General features: G+C 36.6%; 1 protein-coding gene across 4 annotated transcripts in view; it reads right to left on the reverse strand.

Annotated features, from left to right (window-relative positions):
- The window catches only part of LOC118640333 (protein only RNase P catalytic subunit), a 172,615-nt gene that overhangs the window by 99,359 nt on the left and 55,067 nt on the right, over positions 1–18,189 (reverse strand). For 3 of the 4 annotated variants that reach the window (XM_036277275.1, XM_036277267.1, XM_036277262.1), the window contains exon 4: positions 13,236–13,343. In XM_036277275.1, the coding sequence (XP_036133168.1) occupies positions 13,236–13,343 (108 nt within the window). Of the gene's footprint in view, positions 1–13,059; positions 13,344–18,189 lie in introns of all 4 variants that reach the window. The other variant, XM_036277280.1, reaches the window with a different exon arrangement.

An 18,189-nucleotide genomic window follows, 5' to 3' on the forward strand; every position in this document is an offset into this window, starting at 1 on the left:
CTAAAAGATGGCAATCAAAATAAATTCTGCAGTGTTTCCACCACCAAACTACTTTCTATTCAATGGCCAAGTATGCTGTAAGAATGAAAACATTCAGTGCTGATGTCAGGCCATAATTCTTTTAAATTATATTATAAATTCTCATTCTGTGAAACCATTTAAACCAATTTTCAGTTATGTACAAAAATAGGAAGCAGAGTTTTGAACAGCTAGCAAGATTAACTAAAATGTTGTACTTTTTCTCCTATATAACCTCTATAAGACAAACTTATGAACAACTGAAAACATAAAATGCAAACTGCAAAAGAAACAAGAAACAAAAACATTAGTAAGGAATCATGTCATGGGTATGGGTAGGTATAGTGGGGTAAAGGAGAGAGAGGGAGAGATAATGAGAGAGAAAATGCAGGATAAATAGCTTTCCACATTATATCCTTTTGTTTTCTAGGTGAAAGGTTAGTATGTTGTCCCTGTCCCTTCAAGGCAATCTCACATCACCAGTTACTAATGATGACTTGTGGCTCAAAAGAAAAACCCATCTTAATGGCCCTGGCCAGTTTGGCTCAGCGGTTGGAGCATAGGCCTGTGGACCAGAGAGTCCCGGGTTTGGTTCCCGCTAAGGGCACATACCAAAAAAAAAGAAAAGAAAAACTCATCTTAAAATGAAAGTCGTGAAAGTATGTGTAAAGTATGAGTCACAAAGACTTTAGAATTCCTACCTGATCATTCTGGGAAAAATGATCAACAAAGCATCAACTCTTTTCACATAAAACTAGTGAAGGAATTTGATATATAAAAAGAAAACAAACAAAAACTCAGGAAAAATAGTTTGCATTGCCATATGGAAACTCACTTCTCCTCCTGGGCTAGATGTAACCAATTGTGTGGTATGTGAGAACCTGGGCCCCTTCCCAAGTTTCAACCCCCCCCCCCCCCCCCGTGGGAATATTATGAAGGCCATCCATGTGAGTGCTGTGGGACCTTGGGAGCCTGGCCAGCTCCTTGGTCAAGAAATGGCCAAACAGAAACTATTCTTAAATGTGAGCCAGGATTGTAAACAGCTTGTGTTTTGATCTCACACAGCTTGCACGGGAGCACATCCACTGTGCATGCATGGTCTGTTTGCTTTTTCTGTACTCTATATAACCCTGTACTACAAAAGGCTGTGTTTTGAAAACTTTACCAGTAGTGCCACCCTCACACCCCACCATGCCCGCATAAGTCCTAATAAACTCATGTCTTTCACTGCCAGTCCTCTGGGTTACTTCTTTGGAATTGGTAACAATATGCTGAGGTTTTCTCAGACCTCAGCTCTTTGCATAACACCATTGTAACAAGTAAGACATTACCAACCTTAGTGTGGTAGTCAGTAGCTATGTAACTTGTGTTAGCTGCGAATAAAGGATGACCAGAAGTGATGGGTATTGTATCTGAGCAGAAGCTTTATGTGTCAGTGTGTGCTTCACCACTTTCCCTTTTCCCTTTGTCACAGTGATTGGAAATATTTCAGATAGTTATTCTGGGTCCTAGAGTGAGGATGATGATGACATTAGATGATCAACAATGGACATGTAGCATGAACATGAAATAATTTGTTATTTTAAGCCACTGAGATTTTTTTTTTTTTTTTTGCTACAGTATAACCTAGCCTATCCTGACTAATTTAATCAGTCTTTTATTTTCTCTATACTGTTGATATATTTCTTATTTGGTCACCTTAAAGAGAACTTTGCCTTTATTTAAAGACTCAACTTTAGATTCTAAGCATCAGTTCAAACATAATGAAGACCCAAACTGAAAAAAACTAAAAGAGTAAACTGTTATTTATTTAAATTAGGAATACTAAACACATCATAAGAAGCTACCAGGATTTTACTTCTACAAAGTAAAGATCATAGACAACTAAATGCACTCACAGGATTGCCGGGTTGTTGTTTTTACCTTTTAAATTTAATGAACTATGTGCCAGGTATTGCACTAAGTACTTTTCAAGGATTAGCTCATTTAATCTTTACATAAGGCCCCTGAAGTTAAGTAACTTAGTCTGGGTCACATAGCTAGCAAGTGAAATAAGAGTAAAACTCAAGCAGTCTAGTCTTTCAGAGATAACCCTATAAAGCACATGTTATTTCTAACAGGTTATAATTTATTGCACATACATCTGTTCATTCTTTCATTAATTCTAAGTATCTAGTGTGCATTTATTATGTTCAGGGCACTTTTCTTAGTGCTGAGGACATAACAGTGAGCAAGATACACAAGACCTTCAATTTCAGGTCATTTAAGATAGGAGACAGCCCAGCGGTGTGACTCAGTGGATTAAGCACTGTCCCATTGGCTGAGAGGTCCCAGTTCAATTCCCAGTCAGGGCACATGCCCTGGGTTTCTGGCTTGATCCCCAGTAGGCAGCCTATTGGTGTTTCTCCTTCTCTCTTCCTAAAAACCAAAAAACAAAAACAAAACAAAAAAAAAACCCAAATAAAAACATATTTAAAAAAATAAAAATTAAACAGGAGACAGATAAAGAAAACAAAGAAATATATAGGTACTTGTAAACACCAAGCACTACAAAAAATTAAATCAGTTATCTACTGCTGTGGAATAAACTACCCGAAAACTTGGAACTTGGGTTAAAATAACCACTTAGTTTTTCACAGTACTATGGATTGGACTCAGCTGTACAGTTACTCTGTTCCACATGGTATTGGCTAGGCTCATTCATGTATCCACAATCAGTTGGCAAGGCTGACTGGAGGCTGTCTGGTCCTGAATGACCTTACATGTTTGAAGCCTTAGTTGGGATGACGGCGAGCTTCAATCAGTCTCTCTCTCTCCCCCCTAACCCCCATCCCCTTCATATGGCATCTCATCCTCAAGAATAGCCTGGGTTTATTTACAAGGTGGTAGTTAAGAGAGAATGACAGCATAGATGCATGGCCTCTTAAACTCTTTCTTGGAAATCCCACAATATCACTTCTACCACATTCCACTGGTCAAAGCAAGTCATAAGGCAAGCCCAGATACAAGAGATGGGAAAATAGACTCCATGTCCTGATGAGAGAAACTGCAAAGAATCTGTGGCCATTTTTAATTCACACAGAAGTAAATAGAAATGATATAACTGAAAATACAGGCAGAGCAGAGTGGGGTTACTTTAGAAAAATCAGGAAAGATATGTGAGATGCTGATAATGATCCAGCCATTTGAAGGAGTAATAGCAAGTACAAAGATTTTAATGTAGAAACAAGTTTGGTATGTTTGAGGAACAGGAAGCATTCTAGTATATCTGTAATTCAGTAAAAGACAAAGAGAAAAAAATCAAAGATGAGGCTGCAAAGAGAAGTAAAGACCAGATGACAAAGGTACTATAACCCATGATTAGAAACTTGGATTTTATTTTAAGTGTAATGTAAAGTCATTGAGGCAAGAGTGAATAAGTAAGCAAACCAATTGGAGTTTAGGTGAGAGACAATGTTAATGAATATGAAAAAAAGTAATTCAATATGAGATATTTTGATATACCAATAAAATATGTCAGTCAATTGGATATGGAGCTAGTGAACAATAATTGAGGCTAGAATCCTTGGTTTTTGGCTTGAGCAATTAGGTGCATAGTAGTACCAATTATCCATTCTCCTATGCTTAAGAAAACAAATATAATTTAATTTCCATCTCTTTCTTATCTATGCAATGTTTTTCCTCAGAAATATTTTTAACAGTCAAAATAACATGTTGTTGGGGGAATCAGTGTTCATAAAAAGAAACTGATGAGCCTAAATAAAGCTGCTCTAAAAAATAAAGTTTATTAAGTTAAAAGAAAAGAAATCCAGCCCTGGCTGGTTTTTCTCAGTGGTTAGAGCATCAGCCCTTGGACTGAAGAGTCTTGGATTCAATTCCCAGTCAAGGGCAGGTACCTTGGTTGCAGGTTCAATCCCTAGCCTCGGTCAGGGTCATGCAGGAGGCAACCAATTGATGTGTCTTTCTCACATCTCTCTCTCTCCTCCTCCTCTTTCCCCCTCCCACTCTATCTAGAAATTAATTAAAACATATCCTTAGGTGAGGATTTAAAAGGAAGGAAGGAAGGAAGGAAGGAAGGAAGGAAGGAAGGAAGGAAGGAAGGAAGGAAGGAAGGAAGGAAGGAAGGAATCCAATCTAAGAAAACCCAAAACACTATATCTTGCAGGATAAGATGAAAGACATTAGTCCAAGCACTACATAAATACTGACTCAAGTGCTTACATACAAAGGTTATACCTAACACTTTTTAATTTAGTCACTGTTTCTCCAAAATTACAACATATTCTGGAGAACTGATAATTACAAAATCATTTTTGCAATAGTTATTTAAAAAAAATTCTTATCCAAATATTTTGAATAAATATTCTCCATTCTGACATTCCAAGTAAATTTTTAAGAAAAGAGTCATACACAAACATAAATATCACTGTTAACAGACAACAGGATGTACACTGTACTATGAACTTCATGTTTAGATAATGTAACCATTAGTTTCATCATGTTCCTAGCATTGCCATTATTGGCTTATAGTTATATCCTCACACTTTAAAACTATTTCTGAAATGAAACAGGTACTAAATAAACAGCAACTGAAATCCACATTGTAATTTCCTGTTAAGATGTTTTATCCTTCTCGAAGTGGAAGCTATAAAATTAATCTGCTGGTCATTTCTCAAAAATAATACTACAAACCAGAACCTTTCTTTTTCTGGAAATTTGAAACCAAATAAATGTATTTTTAAGCAGGATACATTTTACACTTGAAAAACATCTACAGAGTGAGTGGTGAGTCTTATTTTGCCCAGGTTTACAGAAGATTAAACAAATGAATTAGCCCCATCTGAATCTCACTATACTATAAATTATGTTGGCTTATTATCTACCCAAGATTAATGGTTTCTCTAAAAATGCAGATACTATAAATGTTGGAACTAAAACTCTTAGAAGAAAACAGGCATAAATCTTCATGACCTTAGATTAGATAATCATTATTTAAATATGACACCAATGACAGGCAACAAAAGAAAAAAACAGATAAATTGGACTTCATCAAAATTTATAACGTTTGTGCTTCAAAGGACACCATCAAGAAACTGAAAGACATTCCAAATGAGAGATATATTTCCAAATTGTATGATAAAGGCCTAGTATTCAGAATATATAAAAAATTACAACTCAACAATAAAAAGATAAGTAGCCCCATTTAAAAAATGGGCAGAAGATTTTATTGATTTTTTATTGATTTTTTTTTTTTAGAAAGAGAGAGAAACATAAATCAGCTGCTTCCTGCTCGCCCCCTACTGGGGATAGAGACAGAAACCTGGGCATGTGCCCTAATGGGGAATCAAACCTGGACCTCTCAGTCCATGGGACGACTCTCAATCCAATGAGCCACACTGACCAGGCAGGGCAGAAGATTTTAACAGATATTTCTCCAAAGAAGATATATAAAAACTTGAATATGACATGTTCACAGAAGCATGATTCTTAATAACCAAAAAGTAGAAATAATCCAGATGTCCACAAACTAATGACTGGACCAATAGAATGTGGTATATCCATACAATAAAATATTATTCTGCAATAAAAAATGAGGTACTGATTCATGCTACAATATAGATGAACTTTGGAAACATTATGCTAAGTGAAAATATGAAATGTCCAGAATAGGCAAAGCCATAAAGACAAAAGTAGATCAGTGGTTGCCAAACACTAAGGGGAAGAGGGTATTGGGAATGGCTACTAATGAGTTTGGGAATACTTTGGGGGGAATGAAAATACTCTGCAATTAGATAAATTCCAGCTGAAAAACTTTGTGAATACACTAAAAACCAATGAATTATACACTTTAAAAGAGTGATTATTATGGTTTATGAATTAGACCTTTAAACAAACCAAAAAAACTAATGTAGACATTAAAGAGTTGAGATATGACTTTGTTAAGACACTAACTTCTGCCAAAAGTGAAATCTAGTCAGGGACTTTACAATTTCCAAATTCCATTTAGCATATCCTATAATTGTATTAACACCAGAAATTAGAAGATAAACCACCAATTTAGTAATAACTTTGAAGAAAAAACAGTCCGGCCGGTGTGGCTCAGTGGTTGAGCGTCGACCCATGCACCAAGAGGTCATCGGTTTGATTTCTGGTCAGGGCACATGCCCAGGTTGTGGGCCAGATCCCCACTGGGGAGTATGCAGGAGGCGGCCAATCGATGTTCTCTCTCATTAATGTTTCCATCGCTCTCTCCCTCTCACTTTTTCTCTCTCTAAAATCAATAAAGAAAAAAAATTAATTAAAAAAACAAACAAAAATATTTTTTTCAGTAACCCAAATCATATGTCAATCCAATGCAGTCCATACCATATTCTTTTTTTTTCAGAATCGCAAGTAAAATTTAAATGTAAACCTTTTTTTTTTATATATCCTCAGCCGAGGACATTCTTGCATTTATCTTCAGATAGAGCGGGAGGAGAGAGCGGGAGAGAGAGAGAAAGAGAGAAGCATGGACGTGAGAGAGACACATCGACTGGCTGCAACCCACATGACCCCAACGGGAGTGGGGACAAACTGCAACCGAGGTACGTGCCCTTAGCGGGAACTGAACCCGGGACTCTCTGGTCTGCAGGCTGAGGCTCTAACTGCTGAGCCAAACCGGCCAGGGCAATATAAACCTTCTTATCTGAGTTAAAGGTTCTTCTGAATCACTTTTGGCCATAGCAGCTCTGTACAGCCTCATGGTGACATGTTACAAACCATTCTCCTTAGAACCTGTGTTCTTCATCTTTAATTCTGTATTACTTTTAGGACCAACAGCAAAGGCTGACTAAAGAATACTGGGGCTTTACCTGTATTTCACATTTGATTATTGCTTTTTGTTTCAATGAATTATACCATTCTGTAAATTAATTAACTTCAATATCTATGGGAAGTTTTAGGCAGACAGAAATTTGCAGCCTAAGTAACAGGTTTTCAAAAAGCAAAAATCACTTATAACAACTTCCCCTTGCTTTAAAATTCTATACCTTAGTCTGAGAAATGTGTCAATCACCACTACCTTTTACTGCATTGTTAGAAAACCTTTTGCAAAATTTTAAAGTTAAGATTAAGGTTAAAATTAAACACTGTGTGGACCTGCCAATACAACTAACCAATTGAGGTGACAAGTGGATAAGCAGACATACGTTGTGTGTAGCTAAATTTGTCCACACCCAGGCTATGACAACCACCAATAAGTCTCAACTCCACATGGGGACTGGCAAGTTTCTGCTGACATCAATTGTAAGACATACTCTACTTTACTGATTTTAGGGAGAGAGGAAGGGAAAGAGAGAGAGGTAGAAACATCTATGAGAGAGAACATCGACTGGCTGACTCCTGCATGTCTCCCTACTGGGGATTGGGCCCACAACCCAGACATGTGCCCAGAATTGAACCAGCAACCTCTTGCTGCATGGGTCTATGCTCAACCACTGAGCTACACTGGCCAGGAGACATACTCTAGATTTTTAAAAATTATCTATATCTGTCTATAAATAAATAAAAGATACATGTGAAAATTGAGCAAGTAAAATAAATTCACAACCAGAACTTATTTTTAGCTCCTTAATTTCTATCATTCCTGCGATACAGGCTCTGAGATCATAGTGCTACTCCCTATCTAATGAATGTAAAAATGGTCTTTTCCATTTATGAGCTTATGAAGAACTCTGAGGGATGTACAATTAACCATTCATGGGAAAGGACCAAAAAGAATTTGTCTCATATTATGCAGACTTTATGGGAAGAAACAACAATGATGTGTATATTTGTAAATCTAGAAACTTCTTTACACAAACATGAAAAAACTCAAGACACAGAATTAGGATTTCTAATCTTTCCTTTATGTAAGCTTATAGGCAATTGTATTAAGACAGAGATAAAGAGGACAAATGAGACAGTCAAAAATATTTCCTTTCTGGACTATTTTAACTTGGTTTACAAATTTTTAAACCATTTGACCTAAAAAATGGGCGGCAAAAACTGTCCAGCTCTTTTCACTTTGCGATTCGTGGCACAAATGTAACTAAATAGTTGAAGCAATCATGTAATAAGAAATCTTGAAGAAATGTGTTCTATTTGGGCACTTTTATACACTGTTGGTAGGATTATAAATGGCTACAATCATTTGGGTAAGCAATTTGGCAACATGTAGTGAGTCCTATGCAAATATCCATACTTTTTAACTCGAGTTGTATTTCTGGGAATCTATTCTTAAAAAAAATCATCTGAAACATTCACAGAAATCTTCTTCCAAGCATTATTTACCACAGTAAAAAATGGGAAACAATAGGATAGGCCCACAAACACAGAAATGATTTAAAAATTGTGGTACATCCCTAAGATATAGAATACTATAGTTAGTTCAGAATACAGTGGAACCTTGGTTCTCGAACTTCATTCACTTCGGAAGGCTGTTCAAAAACTGAAGCATTTTTTCCCATTAGAATAATGTAAATTGAATTAATCCATTCCAAACCCCCAAAATGATTCCCCGTTTTAATCTTGAAGCACTTTAATTTTTTTTTTTTTTTATCCTCACCCGAGGATATTTTTCCATTTTTTTTGTACAGATAGAGTGGGAGGGAGAGAGAGGAAGGGAGAGAGAGAGAAACATCGACGTGAAGGGACACATCGAGTGGCTGCCACCCGCACGACCAACCAGGGCCGGGGACAAACTGCAACCGAAGTACGTGCCCTTAGCGGGAACTGAACCCGGGTCTCTCTGGACCGCAGGCCGACGCTCTAACCGCTGAGCCAAACTGGCCAGGGCTCTTTAAGCACTTTAAAAACAAAAAGGACGTGAAATGTAGATGAAAACTTAAAAAAGAAATGAAATGTACAGTAAAAAAAATGAAAATTTAATAACAATAATAAACAACAACAAAAGCAAAAAAACCCCAAAATATGCACAGCACAATTTCCTGAGCTATTAATAGTGGTAAGTTGACTCATACTCATACATTCTCTCTTTTGTCACCTGAGAGACTGTGACTGATCATACAGGTATCAGCATGAAAGGGTTGTTGGGTTATGAAGCATATTCGAGATGGGAGACCGAAGTTTGACTGTATTTACTAACAATGCTTTTTTAGTTTTTCTTCTCGTGATGTGGATTTGTTTATTTTAAACAAATATATAATCATTGTAAAAATAAATTTAAGAAAATAAAAATGAAAACAAAAATCCTCTCACTCTCTTATACAGAGTGGGGAAAAAGTAGGTTTACAGTTGTGAGTACATGAAACAGAGTTTATTTATTCTTGTATTATTATTTATTAATTATTGCTTTATTTTCCATATGAACTATAAACCTACTTTTGCTCCACCCTATATTCTATTCCCAACTCCCAAAGTTAACTATTAAGTTTTACATGTATATAATTTTTAGAAATTTTCTAGACATATACAAGCTTATCTAACAAACATTTGTATATTAGTGATCTTTTGTTTTGTTTTTAACACAGTGGGGCCATACTAAGCTTGCTGTTCTTCAACTTGCTTCTTACACTTATTTTAGCTTTTGTTCTCTATCAGCACATATGGATCCACTTTATTAATTTTCATATATATCAGATCCTGGATTGATAGATATTTAGGTTGATTAGAATTTTCTGCTTATAAACAATGCTATAACTAACATATTTGGATATATAACTTAATGTACTATAGTGATTATATCAGTTCCTACAAGCAGAATTTCAACATTTTAGGTATTCAAAGTTATTGCCAAAATAACCACCAAAAATATTACTAATGCCCTCCTTCCTACCTCTCCAAACCATTCAAAATACTGGATTCTAGCAACTTTTAAATCTCTGCCAATCTGGAATATAAATATTTTAATTTGCATACCTGTAAGTATGAATAAGGTTAAACCACTTTTCTACTGCATGGTTCATCTTTTTCTTATAGGCTTATAAGAGTCTCTGGTACAGTCAAGAAATTAGTCCTTTGTTATGTGTGTTGTAAAATTGTTTTTCAGTTTGTTTTTGTCTTTTAACAGTGCTTATAGTATTTTTTTTTTTTTTTAGACTAGAAAATTTCTCTATTCTTCCTATTAGGGATCTTAGATTTTATGTGTTTCGAAGGTCCTTTCCATCTCCAATATAAAAGAAACACATATTTTCTTCTACTCCTTTTATAATTCCATTTTTATAGTTTTCAACAATTATAAGTTAAAATGTAGATATACAACTATTTATACATTTGGAGCTCAACTAGGTTAAGAAAAGAAAAATAGTGCAAGGAAATAAATAAAACATTGACAGCGATAATAGTCGAATGGTAGAATTATGTATGATTTTCTCTTCTGTAATTTCCAAATTTTCTACAATTACTTGTATTACTTTCATAATCAATTACTTTATAACCAGTAATCATGCATTACTTTTATAATCAGAAGAAAATAAAATTTCTTAAATTATCATATGTAAATTTTTCTTAAGTTTCTGATGGTATTGGCTTTAATTTTCAACCAAGTATTGAGTACCTGACCTATTTTGAGTCTACTAAAGCAGAGCTTTGCATTTTCTTTTAACTCCACTGACATGAATGACATGACAGAAAAAAAATTTTAAACTGCCAAGTAAGAATCTGTTGAAAGTGAGAATTATGGTTCCATTTGGGAAGTTCATTTGAACAGTAATAGTTACGCTTATTAAGTACTTACTATGTGCCAAGCATACATACAATAGCTCATTTACTCTTCACATCTTTATAAGATAGGTACTGTTATTATCTCCTTTTATAGGCTGGGAAACTAAGGCACAAAAAGGGTAACTTCCTTAAACTATAAAAGCTATTAAGTGGCAGAGCCAGTATTGGAATTCGAAGGGTCTTCTGGCTCCAGAATCCCCATTCTAAACTTTATATAAAAATGTTATTTACAAGATTAACAGAAAAAGTAGAGAGCTACTTCTGATAACCTAGAAAGTGTTAAAGAATGAAACTAAGCTACAAAGGGCCTCAGATTTATGCAAGAAATAAAAGGGATTTGGGGGGGACTATGGAAAATATGATATGCCTTTATTTTTATTATTATTACTATTATTCAAATCTCTAGCTTCAGAGATTCAAGAAAAAAACCAGAAAGAAGGTTATTTCCTCCTTCCTAACTCAGGTAGCATCTCTAACCTAAACCTGAATTAAGGTTTCCCAAATATAATATCAGCGCACTACCACAAGATAGCAGTGCTCTAAAGAGTTGGGTTATAACAATTACGTATTTGTCACATAAACTGTTGCTAGCATAAAATTCTTTTAGGAGTAAAAGCTAAAAGCAGTAGTAGATAGATGCCTATGATTTCCCTGGTTGATATTTTGCTCTTTGTCTATTTGTCAAAATCTGCCAGAATCTTCCAAAATGTGTACATTTTCCTTCCATGCCAGGGGATGTGTCCATTACATCATCTTCAACATTTTCCTTTTCCCCAAAAAGTTAGCTCAATTCAGGATATATATTTCCAGCAAGCTAATTTTTAGCGCTTTGTGTGAAGCTGAAAGTCAAACAAAAGGTAAACAAATATGTCACTTTCTAATTCTCCTTGGATTACAGAGTAGGACCATAGAGATTTTGACATTTCATTTTCATCATGACTATTGTGTGTCAATTTAGCAGACTAGACTAGATAAGAAACTTTTTAGAATAAGCCCTTCTGATTCTGAGCTCTACCAAGCATTAGTGATAATTTCATGTTTCCTTTTTTGGCTTTGCCTTTGTCAATATTACTGCCTCAAAGGCCCTTTCAAGTACCTAAGAGACAAAAATATTTTCTACTTGCTTTGTTTTTCTAAAGAACAAGGATTAGAAAGTGCACACTTGCCCAGCCAGTATGGCTCAGTAGACTGAGCATTGTCCCATGGACTTCAAGGTTCCGGCTGGATTCCCAGTTCGATTCCCAGTCCAATTCCTGGTCAGGGCACATGCTCAGGTTGTGGGCTCAATCCCCAGTAGGGGGCATGCAGGGAGGCAGCTGATCGATGTTTTTCTCTCACATCAACGTTTCTTTCTCTCTCTTTAAAAAAATTCAATAAAAAAAAAAATTTTAAGTGCATATTTGACCATAAAAAGGTAGGCATAAACAGAAAAAAAGGCATACAAGAAATTTCTGTAAATCAACCTTGTCCTTTGTTAGTACTTGTAAGCTTTTCTGAGTATAAATGGCAAAATTGGACTAGTAGAATCTCTGAGAAACAGCTTTTAAGTTGGCAGCAATTTTTAAGAAATAACAGAGTTTAACTATAGATAAACAGCCGTAGATTGCCAGTGATAAGAGCCACAAGCCTGAAACCTTGCAGCTCTCTACAATCTAATTTTGATGTTAAGATTGTTATGTAAGGATTTACTATACAAAATTAGCCTGAATTTTCTAATTTTCTAAACTATAAAATGAGAATTAAAATAATTGCTCACTACTTCTGAAAAAAAGTCATGATATTTCTATCAGAACCTACTATGACATTTATAAATTGAACTAATGATTACCTTACAAAAAAACATGCTTAGGTTAATTTACAAATACAATGTGTTTGAAAAAAACACATGTAGTAATGAATGATTAATATCTCTTGATGGTGTACTCTGTTAATTTTCAAATAGAGGAAATGTGACCCACAGGGAAATGATAGCGTAGAGACCTAGAAGAAAGTTAAAGGTTACTAAAAGGGCTAAAATGAGCTTTTATTACATGGACTTTTTTTTTTAAATCCTTACCCGAGGATATTTTTCCATTGATTTTTAGATAGAGTAGAAGGGACAGAAGGAGACAGAGAGAAACATCAATGTGAGAGAGACACACACATTGATTGCCTCCCATACAACCCCCACTGGGGCCCGGGAACAAACCTGCAACCCGGATATGTGCCCTTTGACCAGTAATCGAACTCAAGACCGTTCGGTCCTCAGGCCGATGTTCTAACCACTGAGCAAAACCAGCCAGGGCTATGACATGGACTTTTAAATCTCTCATTCTTGCCCAGTCTGTAAGAGTCACTTACTTTCCAGAGATGAAAACAATGAATCTTAAATGAGTAGTTGGTCACTATGGCACCTTTAAGAGCTTTATTTTTAGAGGAAGGAAAGATACAGAGCGATGAGATCCAAGGAAGATCATAAATGGGTACAATAAATATTTTCTATAGAATTGGAATAACAAAATAAAACTTGTACTTACAACTTGAGACTCACGAGCTTTAGGAAACATTTTGGCAACATTGAGCCCATCAAGGACAATATCAAAAGGAGGACAGTATTTCACAAAGTTCTGAAATCTCGTAAGTTCCTAAAAAAAAAAATTAGACAAAACATTAATAAAAACATAGTAAAAACTTTATTATAAACATACTGCTATGACTTTTATTATTATTTTGGAAATTCAAAATACTCATCCTTTAAAAATACACACACACAAAGATACTTTCAAAATGAAATCTGAAAAAGACAGCCCGATAAATGCAAATGCATATAATTATGACACACCTTATAATCTCATAGTGCTTCACACTTCACAAAATACTTTCCTGTGCTATTTCATTTGATCTGTAACCAGCTATCTAGTCAGCTAAATGGACACACATAACAGTCATGCTGAGAATAAAATGTAAAATCTTTATGTAAACCAAGAAGAAGTAAACTTCACATATGCCTGTCTACCAGTGCAATTGTGTTGAAAGAATAGGCTTTATCATTTATAGCTCCTCTTTTGTCATCAAGAGGCTTTTATTTACTTATGGTTGTTTTGAAGAGTTGAAGATTCATTTATTCATTCAATAAATATTTGCTAAGCTTCTACAATGTGCCTAGCAGTTACCAAAAAGACCAAAAAAACCCTAATTTAATGGAACTTGCATTTTAGTGGGAGGAGAAACAAAATAAACCAAACAAGTAAGGAAATTATATTAAATTTCAAGTGTGATGAGTGATACGGAGGAGAGAAAGAGGAGAGGGAATTTCACTTCTGGTAATGATGGAGTGGTTTGTACTAGACTAGCAAATAACAACTACACACAAACACACACCCACACACAAATTTTATTTTCTTTATTGATTTTTTTAGACAGAGAAGAAGGGAGAGGGGGAGAGAGATAGAAACACTGATGCAAGAGAACATCGATTGGCCACCTCCTGCATGCCCCACACTGGGGATTTGGCCCACAACCTAGGCATGTGCCCTGACCAGGAATCGAACTGGCAACCTCTTGGTGCATGGGTCGATGCTCAACCACTGAGCCATACTGGCTGGGTATAACAAATTCTATATAAAAAACAACTACTTGAAGGAACTAGAGAATAACCAAAAGCAGGCAGAAATGGAAGGAAACACATTTGAAAATAGATTTGGTGGTCTCAAAACATGTCTGACAATTCTTTGACATTCCTCCCCACTCAAAAAGTGGAGCCACCGTGGCCAGTTTTGCTCAGTGGTTAGAGTGTTGGCCCACAGACCAAAGAGTCACAGGTTCAATTCCGGTCAAGGGCATGTACCTCGGTTTCAGTTCGGTCCCCAGCCCTGGTCGGGGTAGTGCAGGAGGCAACCAGTCAATGTGTCTCTTTCACATCAGTGTTTCTCTTTCTCTCCCACTCACCCTCCCTACCACTCTATCTGAAGATAAATAGAAAAATATCCTCTGGTGAGGACTGCAAAAAAAAAACCAAACAACATGGAGCCTAATTCCCTTCATGTGAATACGAGGTCAATTTTGTGACTGGCTTAATGAAGAAAATGCGGTAGAAGTGATGCTCTGCGACTTCCGTGGCTAGATAATAAAAGACAATATAGCTTCCATCTGGTTCTCAGGATCCTTGCTCTTGGAACCTAGCCTTCAAGAAAAAGCCAAGGCAGAGGCCACATATAGGTGTTCCACCTGATGGTCCAACTGAGTCCCAGGCAATAGTCAGAATAAATCATCAGACCTATGAAATTGAGAAAAGGTTCACGATGACCTCAACCCCCATTTGATTACAACCGTAGGACACCCAAACAAGAATCATCCAACAGTCTAGTCCAGCCTTAGAACCATGAAAGGTAATAATAGTAATAAATGTTTCTTTTTTATGCTACTACACTTGGGATAGTTTGTTATCTACCTATAGAAAACCAGAAAAGAAGGAAACTGCACAAGGTGAAATTTGTCTGTACGTGGCCTTTTGCCTGAGTCAGCATGGTTTGCAGGGGCAGATAAAAATAAACAGAAAGCTGCAGATGTACTGGTTTCAGAAATCAGAAGACAGAGTTCAGGGCTGCCAGAGAGGCTAAAAATTGAGAGAGGGATGCTCTGGCTGGTTCGGCTCAGTGGTTGAAGCACTGGCCTGTGAACTGAAGGGTCCCAGGTTTGATCCCCAGCCCAGGTCAGGGTAGTGTGGGAAGCAACCAATTGATATGTTTTTCTCACATTGATGTTTCTCTATCTCCCTCCCTTCCACTCCCTGTAAAAAATTAATGGAAAGCCCGGCTGGTGTGGCTCAGTGAATTGAGCACAGTCCCATGGACTGAGAGTTCCTGGTTTGATTCCTGGTTAGGGCACGTGCCCCAGTTGTGGGCTTAATCCCCAGTAGGGGGCGTGCAGGAGGCAGCCAATCAATGTCTCTCTCTCTCTCTCACATGAATGTTTCTATCTCCCTTCCTCTCTCTCTAAAAAAATCAACAAAAACATATTTTAAAAAAAATCAATGGAAAAATATCCTGAGGATCGACAACAACAAAAAAGAGAAAGGGAATGCTAGAAAGGACCAAACAAAAATCTGTGATGAAAGACCTTGAAAAACCTAAGCAGAGATTTCAGCTACTATTCACTGTAAGGGAGGAAGAGTCGTCTAAATAAGTTTAATATCCCACTAAAGCAAAAACAAAAAAACAAAAAAAAAACTTCCAGAGAAAGATGATAGAATCCAGAGCCTTTGCCATATGTCCATATATAATTTAAAAATTAATATGAGAAGAAACAGGAAAATGTGACTCATAGTCAAGAGAAAAAAAGTCAACAGAAATCAATCTAAGGTTCAGATGATAGAGTTGGCAGGCAAGAACTTTCACGTAGCTACTGTGAATACATTCAAGAATTTATTTTTTTTTAATCCTTACCTGAGGACACCTCTCCATTTTTTTTGTTGTTCAGATAGAGTGGGAGGGAGAGAGAGAGAGAAACATCGAAGCAAAAGGGACACATCGAGCGGCCACCACCCACACGACCCAAGCAGGGTCGGGGACAAACTGCAACCGAGGCACACGCCCTTAGCGGGAACCGAACCCGGGCCTCTCTGAACTGCAGGCCAATGCTCTAACCGCTGAGCCAAACCGGCCAGGGCACATTCAAGAATTTAAAGGAATATATAGTTATAATGAATGCAAAGAAGAGAAAACATACACAAATACAGAGTCCTTGACTTAAATTTTTCAACTTTATAATGGTGCAAAACAAATATGCATTCAATAGAAACTGTACTCTAGCCCAGCCGGTGTGGCTCAGTGGTTGAGAACCGACCCATGCACTAAGAGGTCGTCAGTTCGATTCCCGGTCAGGGCACATGCCCACGTTGTGGGCCCAATCCCCAGTGGGGGGCATGCAGAAGGAGGCCAATTGATGTTCTCTTGTATCAGTGTTTTGATCTCTCTCTCCCTCTCCCCTCCTCTCTCTATAAAATCAATAAAGAAAAAAAAAACTTAAAAGAAATTGTATTCTAATTTTGATTTTTTCCCCAGGCTAGTGATGTGTGATATAATACTCTCTCATGCTGCTGGGCAGGGACACTGAGCCACAGCTCCCAGTCAAGCATGTGATAACAAAGGTAAACAAGAGATATTCTATAGTAGACTGTGTTGCCAGTATTTTTTTGATATTGTGTTCTAAGTTCCGTTAAGGTAAACTAAGCTAAGCTAAGCTAAGCTATGATGTTCAGCTATTTAGGTGTACTAAGTACATTTTGACTTCAAAATTTTCTATTTATGATGGGTTTATCTGGATGTAACCCCATTATAAGTCAAGAAGTATCTGCAGAAACTATAAAAACATTCAAATCAAAAAGCACAAATGTGAATAAAAGATTCACAGGCTGGACTTAGCAGATTGGAGATGGTAGAAGTAAAAGAAGTCAGTTAAGCCCTGGCCGGTTTGGCTCAGCGGTTAGAGCGTCGGCCTGCGGTCCCGAGAGACCCAGGTTCGGTTCCCGCTAAGGGCACGTACCTCGGTTGCAGTTTGTCCCTGGCCCTGGTTGGTCGTGCGGGTGGCAGCCACTCGATGTGTCCCTTCACGTCGATGTTTCTCTCTCTCTCTTCCTCTCTCTCCCTCCCACTCTATCTGAACAAAAAATGTCCTTGGGTGAGGATAAAAAAAAAAAAAAAAAGAAGTCAGTTAATACAAAGACAGAGCAATAAAACTTATCAATCTGAAAGAAAAGAAAAAAAAAAAGAAAAGAAAAGATAAACAGAGCCTCAATAATCTGTGGAACAATGTCAAACAGATTAACACATGTAATTAGACTCCAGAAGGAGAGGATAGAAAGAAGGTAGGAAAAAAAAGTGTGAGTAATGGCTAAAATTTCCCCAAATTTGATGAAAAACATAACTTAGGGATCCAAGAAGCAGAGCAAACTAAAAGTAGAATAAATACAAAGAAAACCATAACTATGCTCATAAGACTGCTGAAAAGCAAAGATAAAGAGAAAATCTTAAAAGGATATATTACATGTAAGATGATACAAATAACAGTTGACTTCTCATCAGACAATGGGGCCAGAAGACAATGAGAGGATGTCTTTAAAGTGATAACAGAAAACAAACAAAAAACCCTGTCAACCTAGATTCCTATAAAAAAATCCTACAAGCACTGAGGTAAAAAAGTAAGGTGAAATAGGCACTTCCAACTAAATGAAAACTGAGAGAATTCATCACCAGCAAGCCAGCATCATAAGAAATGCTAAGGCAATTTCTTCAGGATGAAAGGAAATAACATGAGATGAAACCATGGAGGTAGAAGAAAAAATGAAGACATCAGCTAAAACCTGTATAATTTTGCTAACCAGTGTCACCCCAGTAAACTCAATAAAAAGGAGCATAAAAAGAAAAATACCAAAAATGGTAAACATGAGTAATTATAAAAAAGTATATTTTCTTTGAATTTTTAAAAAGACAT

Source organism: Molossus molossus, unplaced genomic scaffold (assembly GCF_014108415.1).
Source record: "Molossus molossus isolate mMolMol1 unplaced genomic scaffold, mMolMol1.p scaffold_m16_p_1, whole genome shotgun sequence".
Classification (NCBI taxonomy): Eukaryota; Metazoa; Chordata; class Mammalia; order Chiroptera; family Molossidae; genus Molossus; species Molossus molossus.